At 38.1% G+C, this 11,365-nt stretch overlaps 1 protein-coding gene across 2 annotated transcripts in view; it reads right to left on the reverse strand.

The window, feature by feature from the left end:
• NOX3 (NADPH oxidase 3) overlaps positions 1–8,462 on the reverse strand; it is a 45,540-nt gene extending 37,078 nt beyond the window's left edge. Inside the window, exons 1-5 of one of the 2 annotated variants that reach the window (XM_008177671.4) lie at positions 8,284–8,462; positions 7,562–7,657; positions 7,257–7,367; positions 6,367–6,451; positions 264–409 (exon numbers count right to left, since the gene is read on the reverse strand). In XM_008177671.4, the coding sequence (XP_008175893.2) occupies positions 264–409; positions 6,367–6,451; positions 7,257–7,367; positions 7,562–7,657; positions 8,284–8,328 (483 nt within the window). In that variant the 5' untranslated portion in view covers positions 8,329–8,462. The remainder of the gene's footprint in view (positions 1–263; positions 410–6,366; positions 6,452–7,256; positions 7,368–7,561; positions 7,658–8,283) is intronic. The other variant, XM_024114553.3, reaches the window with a different exon arrangement.
• Between the last annotated feature and the right edge of the window lie 2,903 nt (positions 8,463–11,365).

Below are 11,365 nucleotides of genomic sequence, written 5' to 3' on the forward strand. Positions count from 1 at the left end.
TTAACTAATCATAATACTCCTCATCCACACCCCACTTATCTCCTTCCTAAACTAATTAAAATAGTAAACACATTTCTCTGAGCTGGAAAACCTGAAAATTGCATTTTTTTAGCTATTGTTTTCAGCTGAAATTCAGGTTAATCTTTGACAGCATCTCCTAGCTCGGCTTAAAAGGTATTGAAATATAGTTTTATCAACAAAAGAACCTGCAGAGGACAATTTTTCAGATGAGGAAAGCCAGCAAGTACCTAATGACAACTTACCACTTCATAGTTTCTAATTGGGTTCAAGTAGCTTTCATTTGGTGTTTTGCCAATGCCAGAAAGTTTATTCTGCAACCCCTCTGCTTCCTTCGATTGACTTATATGATATCGCTCTATGTTGACCAGATGTGCAACAATATGGATGACTGTTTGAAAGAGAGAGTTATACAAACTGAAGTTAAAGTTGTACATTTACACATGCCAGCATCAATTTTATTAACTATGACATGAAACATTTAAAAAGTCTCTGTGTGGATTACGATCTTTACACAGTAATCAACAACAAAAATAGACTTTTGTCAGTGTGTAATACATGGCAACCCGTTATGTTCAAGTATAAAATGGAATAATAGCTTCAACATAATTGTCCCATGTTTATGGTCCCGATGATATCATTTCTTGTGTTCCCAAATGTACTGCCCTTTAGCTTTTGGTGCCATGGAAAGGTGTGCTCTTGAAAATAGGAATGATATACCATAAAATTGATTGGTTTCACTCAAAATTAGGCACATTCTCTTGCTAAAATGTTTATGGAGCCTTTCACTTCAACAGCACATATGCAAATTTTATTAATGTCAGACGTAACACATAATTGGTGCCTCCTAATAGGTGGCCATGATGACATGTTTTCAGAGGTCTTAATTCCTGTTGGACAAAGAAACTACCACATCACAAAACTACGACAAACGCAATGGGCAATCTCAAAAGGGAACCCCAGGATTGAATAGTCATAACCTCTTCCTCCCAATAAGTGAGTCCTTCAGTGTCAGGTTCAGTTAGGACAGCATGGGGAAAGCCTACATTGCAGCTCCCACTGTTGTACCTCTTCTGTGAAAAAGAAAACATCAAATTTCCACTATAGTTTATCTAAGACATTTTGCTCTAATCATTGTAAAAATGTTATTTGGTATCAGCAGCACATTGTTCTTTTCTTCTACCATAATCACAGTTCTATTCCCAATGCAAACACATCCTACCAGACTCATGTTTTGGGGGCCTTACTAAGAAATCTACTTAGAGCTATAATTTTCTTCCTTCTGATGGGTGACAATCACTCCAACTTGTACTTGACAGATATAGCACAAGTCTTCTAGCATGAGCCAGACTGTACTTTCCTGGAAATTACTTTGTGCAAGATGTTAACATACAAAATATAATCCTATACAGAAAAAATATTAAAATTCAAACAAATGCATTCAGAATGTTGGTTTCCCTGGGTCTCCTATGATCTTAAGTACTGGTCTGAGTTTTATTAGATTTGTGCTTCTGATAGTTTCTTGTGTGCCACTAGAAGAAAAAATAATTCAATCTAAAAGTGAATTATAGCAGGCTAGCAAGAGTAATGCAAACTTGTAATTCCATTTTTCAGTGTGGTTCCTTTAATGCACAATAGTTGTAGCAAAGTAAAAAGTCTGGCACCAGATACCTTGCCATTAGCTAAAACATTTTATATCTCTATAGTGCAGTTTGTGGAGTTTCCTTAGATCTAAAGTGTGTGGAATTTGCTAAGTACTTTCAAAAGCCACTGTACAAATTCCTGAAATTTATGAGCATTTTTTATTGCTCTCAATTTATTCATTATGGGTACAGAGCTTAGAATGCTTCATCTATAATTTGTTTTTACCAGTATTTTCCCACCACTCATGAGTAAACATATACTATGGGCGAAATTCTGCATTCCTTACTCAAGCAAAATTTCCTTTGACATCAATGGGAGCTTTGCCTGAGTAAGGGCTGCAGGATTTAGCCCTTTTTATTAGTAAAATCTGGAACCTTAGAAATGGTATGCAAGTGTAGTAATTTGTATGCTAGCCTTTACATTTTTCATCTAGTCCACCACTGAGTTCAAATCACATGCTTTTATTGGGGGGACAAAAAAGGAAGAGGGCTGCAATTAGAGTGCAGAGTCCATAGTGCATCTTAAAAATAAGTTTAAAAAAGAACAAAAAGAAATGTAATTTAATTACCTTCTTGTAAGTCTGGTCAATTTAGTTAGTCTTATTCAGCCAATTCTGCTGTCAGTGAAGCATACACACCTCTCATTGAACTAAATAGAAATTGCATGTGCTTATCTGAGGGCATGTGCTTATCTCTCTTTTTCTGCATGCCTGCCTAGGATAATAATCATTTTGAAGTTAATTCCTACTAATTAACCATCTTGGTATTCCCACTATTATAAAATCAAAGGGTCAAAATCTTGTCCTTTGTAACCACACTAAGTCAGTGGTCTTGCATAAGCCTGTGAATGCTTCAGTAAACTCACCCTAAGTTTTGTAGCAGCATCACCTACTCTGCTTTCTGTTGTCACAGAATTGTTCCTTTTGAACTTCAAGAAAAATCAAAATCATACCTTTTAATGTATTAAATTATGAATCTCTGTAAAACAACCAATGTATAAGCATATCGAGCCCAGCACACTATCTGATATATTTTGATATTAAATTCCATACATTCTCAATTTTGGATTTTTGTATTTGTTTGTTTTATTAACTTTGTTCCCAATTTAAAGTTTTGCTGTATAACAAAGGTGAGGGATGGTGAGAGCTTTGTATGATATTGTCCTCAGAAATACTGGGAATATAGAATCTTGTCTTCCCTGATTTTTGCTGGAGGACTAAATTAGGACTGGAGATAGAGCTATTTTAGAAAATTCGGGGTAGGTTTTTAATATTAAAGACAAGCAGAAAAAGCCAACGCTTTCAGACTACCTTTATGTCATAAAGAAGTAAAAATAAAAATAAAATGTCTTTCTTTTTCTTTTGTAGGTTACCTTTAAAACCAGCACTAATATTATGACACTCTAGTTTCAGATTTTAGGTTTTTTTTAAAGAGAGGGGGGGACTGTAAGATTTGTAAATATATAAATTTACTTTCTTTTGAGGAAGAAAATGAATGTGTGAGAAATTGTCTGAAACATTATTTGCTCCTCTCTTATAAAGATCTTTAGGTTCAAGGTACTATTTTTTGACTGAAACATCCCATTTGAATTAGAATATCTTGAATGATCTGTGTGGATCAAGTTGAAAGAGTATGAAACTATGATTTTATTCTACAGGTCTATAGGGAAGATTTATTAGAGGGTGAGTAACTCCTAAGCAGCTCTTATCATAGACAGGTATGCAGAAAGGCAGGAAGCCACACTAAGCAGAATTCCCTTTATTGAATTTTCAGTGATGTCCTTTGATTATAGATAACATTGTTTCCTCTCTCTTTTTCTTCCAACATACCTACTTCCACCAGGCTCTAATTACACCTGGCCATTTGAAGCCTACAGTTGAATTTGCATAAGAACTGATGAAAAATTAAAGATTGGTATGGAAACTTAGCTACAAACTTTTCCCAAGACTACAAAAATCTCTACCAAGCTATTCTACTGTTTGAGAAGTAAAATAATAGACAAGATTAATAATATTGCTCTGATTATCTTTAGCATGCTACTAAGTGAAAGTACTAAAATAATAATTAAAAAGCAGAGACAAATACTTGTGATATTTTATTATTAAACAAAAAGTGATTTACAACTTTATATTGTGTAGATATCAAGCTCAGTGATTTGATCTGCAAATTAGTTTAGCTTCCTACTGCCATATTTGAAACCATAGGAGAAAATTTACTTGTTAGAACAACTAACTAGAAAATTTCCAACAGTCTTGTGTGGCACTTGATTGTTTATGCAGATACTACCTATAATGCTTTTTAGCATACAAAAAAGAATTTGACAATTGTGCCTGAAATATTTCACATTTTTCTCTGTATATCATCTTAATATTGCTAAATATTATAACAAGGAACTCCATATACTTAAGGGTAGCAGCTTATAGTGCAAACAGATAAATGTGATTATCCACACAATGTACAGATGTAGACTAAAAGTTTAGTATTGGGAGTTTTCTGTAGCATTTAATTTTGTATTTGAAACAACTGAGTTTCTGGCCCTTCTTAACACAAAGGATATCATCGTGAACTCAGCATTTCCCAAACAAAATATTTTTCTCACTTGTTTTTAAAGGGAAACATGAGTTTATAAGTTGTAATGTTTCACTATTCAGATGTCCTTTTGTTTTGATGTTTTCTTTTTTCAATTTCATCATCAGTTTCTCCCTATAGATAGTCAGGATTAAGTACTGGCTTTCTGGCACTTGACATCAGCTGTTGTGTGTAAATCTCTAGAATTACTGAAGTTATAAAGTAATCACTTTTCTGATAACCTTGCATTTCAAAAAATGTCCAGTTTAACACACTAGCAAACATTTTTACACTAATATAAAAAACAAAAATAAAAAAGGCTTAATTGACAGTGCAATTTTACTCACATTTTGGAGTATGACAGAAATTATACACCAAATAGAAGTTGGTTGATTTACAGTGCTGGGTTGATATGTTAATTAAAAGAAAAAAATATTCCATTCTCTAGCAATGTGTTCTATGCTGAAAATGAACTCTGATAAGTGAATGGACATGACAGATAAGCAAGTCATCCTAATATACTGGAAGATACATATTCCACCTCCTCCCCCTTCCCTTCTGACTACTTTAACATTACATCCAAAAGATAAAATTCAGCTCTTGGATCTTAATGGAGGATCCTGATTCCATATTCTGCTCTCCCTCCATGGAAAGGTTAATGCCAGATACATGCATGGGAAAGCAGATCCTTCATATAGAAAGATCAGAATATTAGAGTCAAGATCAACCATGACATTCTGAGCAGAATTCTGATAGTAACATTTGCTGTGGCTGTAGCAACGTTAATTAACCCCTTCATTTCTCCTGCTTTAAACCCCCCCCACCAAGATTAAAAAAAAAAAAAAGTGAAACCCTGACCTCATTGAAGTGAATAGGAATTTTGTCATTGACTTCAGTGGGTGTGTTGTTTTATATTCAAGTAATCCACTAGTTTTAATGATAATTCATTGCTAGTAACATAACAATAGTCTTTATTAGATGCATAGTTAACATATATCCAGAACATCTTAACTCAGGTCAGTCCATCAGTCTAACCTAAAACCAACGGCCTTCTCTGACTGTCATCTCCCACACCCTGAAGATTCTATTCATTATCTTAAGAATAAATATCAGTCAAGTTTACATCTAAAGAATTATTATGATAGAGGATTACATAAACTACCTTATTTGAATCTGAAATATAGCGTATGTATCTATACTGGTAGAAATTGGGCTCAGAAAGCTCAGTGGGATCAGGCTTTCACCCCAGAATCCTTATTAAGCTAATAGCATTATGGTTAGTGAAAGGATAGCTATAGAGCAGTGGTCCCCAACCTTTTTCGTCTGGCAGGCGCCAGACGACGAGCCACGGAGGACCGTGGCGGCGGAGGAGCATCCGCCGAAATGCCGCCGACAAGCGGCTACGTCAATAGGCGTCACCGCCGAAAGTCGCCGACAAGCAGCGTCATCCAGAGGCGTCACCGCCAAAATGCCGCCGAAAATCATACTAGAGCAGTGAGTGTATCAGAATTTTTTATGCGGACACAACAGCAAAATGAGGACAAACACATGCATGGAATTAAGCGGCAGGCCACAACTTTTATTAGACTTTAACACAGCAGAGGAGCGCTACTCTCCAATCACTCATACTCTCCTATACCAGGCATTTAACTGGCTCTAGTGCAGGGGCTACAGAGCACCTTACCCTATAACCCACAACTCAGGGTAGGCTGTCCTCAGGACTCAGCTCTCTCTGAGTTCTAGCACCCTCTCTGCCTTCAGGAGGATTCCATGAAACCAAGGCCCATCACCAAAATCCCAGGTCTTTTACCTCTGGGACCAGTTCATTTTATTCTTTTAACTGCACTGGAAATCAGTGCTGAAGGATGCTCCTCATGGCCCCTGTGCCAGGTTAAATCCTGGGAACTGGGGAATGCTGGGCAATCAGCACCCGTTTCTCCTCAACTGGCTAATGGGTGCCAGAAACTGCCAGCAGGAGGAGCTACCTAGTGTCCCTTAGAGGGTGTCCGACCCTATCAAGTTTCCCCCACCTGTTGAGACAGGTGGATGGCATACAGAGATTATAATATTAGGTAGAATCACTATATCATTACTAAGCGACAATTGAAAGACAAACCAGGAAAAATAGAAAACTTACTTGCATTTACAGCTATTCCATAGGCAACTATCTTATGAAATGTGAGGTTTTTGTCAAGTTGTCTCCTCAGTGCTCCTCTACAACACTTGGCAAAAAAGCAAAACTCATTTTACAAGTTACATAGTTAATTCAATTTACTATTTCCAACTCACACATAGGGAAAGTGGGGTGGTGAGTTCAACAGCTATTTTTATTTATTTATTTTTAAATCAAGCAATTGCATGCTACATATTGACATGATTTATTCAAGTATTTCTCACAGGGATTCAGTACACTTGGGGGTTTAATGGCAGAAATCCAGTGGAAACCAATTATTGAGTAAGGTCTTGATGGTGTAAGTTCTTATGTAGTGCATAAAGAGTGTGCACATTGTTACAGTAGTGCCAACTCCTGTGATTTTATTGCAAGTCTAGAAATGTTTGGTTTTTTTCTTAAAGCCTTGCCTCCTGGAATCATGTGCGTATGTGAGAATCTCAACTTTCATTGGAATCATGAGGCTCCACCTGTATGTTCCTCACTTTGGCTTTCATCTTGCCACTAGACAGGAGTAACATGATGGATACACAGCAATGTTCTCCATTAATGCAAGTTGAATTCCCCTATACTTCTTGTCTACACCGTCACATTTTACTTTGAGCTTATGTGCACAACACTTTGCATCGCCAGTATTATGCAGAATCTATCTCTAAATAGTATTGCCTCTAAAGCTACAAATGATTAGTCTCCTTTCAATTATGGGCATATAATAACAGTGTAAACAATAATAACTCAGAACTAAATGCACAGGTTTTTCTAACAATTACATTCCTTTGAAATTTTTGGTTTGGATAACATTGATGAGCTATAGAAATAAGAGAAAATAATACATGGATTTCAAAAACTGTACTTACAATGCTTGTTCCCCTTATGAATGAAATAAGGTTTCTACTGACTGGTAGCAGGATTAACATGCAGTTAAAATTAAGGCATGTCGCAGAAGCTCTCGCCCAAGCCAGTGTTGACTGTACACATAATGGTATAAAAAATTATATTACAAATTTGGGGGTAGGCTAAAGAAGAAAGGAAACATATTAAAAAGCAAGTCTCTCATTTGGAAAAATTACTCAGTATCAGTGAAAGTAGAGGCTGATAATAAAATATGCATGTTGCAACATTCTCCTTTGAGAAGGTGCTTAGCAGTCTAACTCATACTTACACCCAGCATAACCCGTGTATAAAGGTAAGCATCATCTTCTTCATACCAGTGGAATGTGTCAATAAACAGATATAAATTCAATCCCAGCCACACCAGCTACAATAAAAAGTGGGGGGCCGTTAAGTGATTAATGACACCTTGGATATTTTACTGTATATTAAATCATTTGTGGTATTCTTTCAAAAGAACCTGGGGAGTATTTCAATACCAGTATGAAACATAGTTCTAGAAGGTCACAGAAGTTAGAAATGGAAAATACCTATCAGACTGAGTCTATCTTTTGGCAAATGCAGGATACAGTCCCCCAATAGAGGACATATCATCACATAATAAAGGTCAGATAGTACACTTGTTCTTAGGTATAAGATTTAGCATGGAAGTGTATGTATTTGCAAAAGGCAACAACAATGAAAACTAAAGACTTCCAGAAGTGAAAAGAGTTGGGAAGGTTGAGGGAACTCCCTCACCCAAAAAAACAGAAACTAATTCAGAGCACAATTTCAAATACAATTATAAACTACTATTCCCTTAATCTGCTTAAAAAATACAGTAAGACATTAAATTGTTTTAAAGGCTATTTATAAAAGTTGTTGAATATTTTATACAGGTCTTACATTTCACTTGTTCATTTACTGTAAGCAAACAATAAAAAACCTCTTAAACAAGCTTAAAATACTTATATATAGCCAATTAGTTTTTTTTAATATTAAAGAGATACTTACTAATAACAGGACTGACAGACTTTCACTGAAAATCCAGCATCCCATCTTGATTGCCACTCTTTTATGTTAACAGCAATTCACTCTTGCCTTATAACATAACCTGAGTTCTCTGTACATTCCTCAAGCTTTTCTACTAACTACTTTTTGTCTTGAGATCTTAATAAGCACCCACCGGGAGCTGCAGCTCTCTCTAGGAATTTTCTAATTAAGGACTTCCTACTAAGAGCAGATCACCAAACTGACATGCCTTATGACCTGTGTAAATACAAAGCTGCTCCGTGTCCAGCGATTCCTCTTTCAAAAGTTATTTTACAGAAAATGAGAGCTGGTTTCATTAAATTATCCTCATTTACCATTCTGGGTTGGCTTTCACCACAGGTTCAGCAGAAATTAACATAATTCTTCATGATGCAACTTGTTAAAATACCAAACAGGAGGGAGTATTCATTATGTATATATTTTAAACACACAAAAATATCTTAAAAGAACTTGATGGTTGCAAAGTCAAGCACTCAAAAGTTAGGAAATGCCAGAATAAAAGTTGCCTATACAACCTTAATACAGACCCTTTGTGAGTATGTATTATGACACAGACTTTAATTACATGATCAGATACTATTTTTTCTCACAAGACCCCTGATTTATTCAGAGCACAAGATGGACAGTGCTCATTTAGTGAGACGCTATTCAGTATTTTGTTTTATCCTCATTGTGCAGTATATGGTCCCATGTCCTATTCAGACTCTGCTCTGAATACAAAATTAATTTCTTTATTGGCTTTTCTATGATGCTTATCAATATAGGATCTGACTGCTTCACAAATATTAAATTTATTTTCACAACACCCTGTGAGATGGGGAGGAGCCGAGGCACAGAGAGATTAAAGTCAAAAGCATCCACTAATTTTTGGTGCCCAATCTGAGATACGTAAGGCTTGACCTGCATTATACTCAGTACACCTCTACCCCGATATAACACTGTCCTCGGGAGCCAAAAAATCTTACCGCGTTATAGGTGAAACCGCGTTATATTGAACTTGCTTTGATCCACTGGAGTGTGCAGCCCCGCCCCCCATGGAGCTGCTTTACCGCATTATATCCGAATTTGTGTTATATCGGGTCACGTTATATCAGGGTAGAGGTGTATTATATAGCATTTATATGTTCAAATCACAGCTCCCAATGACTTCAGTTGCAACACTGAGTGCTCAGCACTTCTGCAAATCAGACTCCAGTTTCTCAAGTCAGGCACCCAGAAAATTAGGAACATATAATTAGTGGCCACTTGTGTAAAGTTTGCTTTAAGTGACTTGCCCAACATCACACAGGGACTCTGGGCTAGATCCATAAAGGAGACTTAGGGCTTGTATACACAGGGACACTAAGGAAATTTAATCTTAATTAAGGACATGGCTACACTTGCACATGTAGAGTGCTGGGAGTTAAACCAGCCTTTGGAAACTGCAGCAGGGAAAACTCTCAGCTGGAAGTGCACTGGCGTGGCCACATTAGCAGCTCTTGCACCACCACAAAGAGCAGTGCATTGGGGTAGCTATCCCAGTGTTCAAGTGGCTGCAACGTGCTTTTCAAATGCGGGGGTGGGGTGGAGTGTGACAGGGAGTGTGTTGTGTGTATGTGGGGGTAGAGAGCGTGGGTTTTTGGGGTGCTGAGAGTGTGTCAGCATGATGTCTTGTAGATTCAGACCCCCCGCCTCTCTCTCTCTCACACACTCACAGCAAGCAGCATTCCACAGTAATGGTTGCTTTGTCCCAGAACAGATAAGCATGCCGGCTGTCAGAAACGGAGCTTTGAAAGGGCATATCCGCATTCCTACAGCCAATTCCAAAACAATGACAAGAGTGGACACTTGACTTAAGGGGATTATGGGACGTTTCCGGAGGCTGATCAAAGCTCAGTAATGGAACACCTCATTCACATTGAGGCTGGGACATTTCAGCCGAGGCGCAGCAAGCGTTATGCTTCTCGTAGAGGTGGATTACCAGGAGTGCTCCAGCTGCAGAGTCCAGGCGCTCTAAATGCCTTGCCAGTGTGGATGGGTTGGGAGTTAGGACGCCTGGGGCTGCTTTAATGCGCTGTAACTTGCAAGCGTAGCCATGCCCCTAAGGTGTGAATTTAAAGTGGGTTAGTTAAACTGCATTAAACCTCTGTGTGGACACTCTCATTCAGAATGAAAGTGGCCTTAATTTGGTTTAACTCTTAGACTCAGCTTGCAATGCCTAGCATTTAGGTGCCCTGCCACCTATTGGAACACACACCCCGAGCTAGGGGTGCAGGCTGTCTATGCAATGCAATGGGGAGAGTTAGGTATCCACAAAATCCAGCATGCTGAGTCAACTAGCCAACAGAAGAAAATTCCAAGGAGAGGGGTGTGTCCGAAGACCTGCCCCTCAAAGGCAATTACTCAAAGGCATAACTCCAGGTTCAAGGGAGGTGCCTCCGTCTGCTCAGAATTCATGGCCGTGAACCCTCTCCTGGAGTTAAATATGCATTGGTACCAGGGGACTGTATGCTGGGTCTTTCCATGTTCTTTGTCAGTCCCGCAGTACAGTCATTTTCATACTCTCTCTGGCACAATGCATTATTTATACACTGGGGAACAGCTTCAACAGGAGAGACTGAAAGAGAATATGCTATAGTATAGTGGTTAAGGTACTCATCTGGGATGGAGAGAGCTTCTCCACAAGACCACATGCCTCTGCTTCATCACACTCCAGAATCAATAAAGTTTTGTATATATATCCCTTCTCCCTTCCCCACAAACCCCCCTCCCCCAACAGATCATAGGAGGGACTTGTGGCTTCTTTCTGGGTTCTGGAGAGTAGGTTTTTTGGCTACCTCTTTGATTCCACAGCACATTTTTTCTGTGAAGGTTCTTCTGTCTATCCCATTGATGGCCCCTCTATTTTAGTCTGCACTCATGACCATAATGGCCTTTAGTACGCCAGCCTCTGTGTAATAGCCCGGGTCTCCTTCTTTCAATGGGCTACAGCAATTATCGTCTCAAAAATGACCAGGTAAGCCTCTTGGCCATCTTCCAATCCAATCTTTGCAAAGGAAGGAAT

This window comes from Chrysemys picta, chromosome 3, assembly GCF_011386835.1.
Source record: "Chrysemys picta bellii isolate R12L10 chromosome 3, ASM1138683v2, whole genome shotgun sequence".
Lineage (NCBI taxonomy): Eukaryota > Metazoa > Chordata > Testudines > Emydidae > Chrysemys > Chrysemys picta.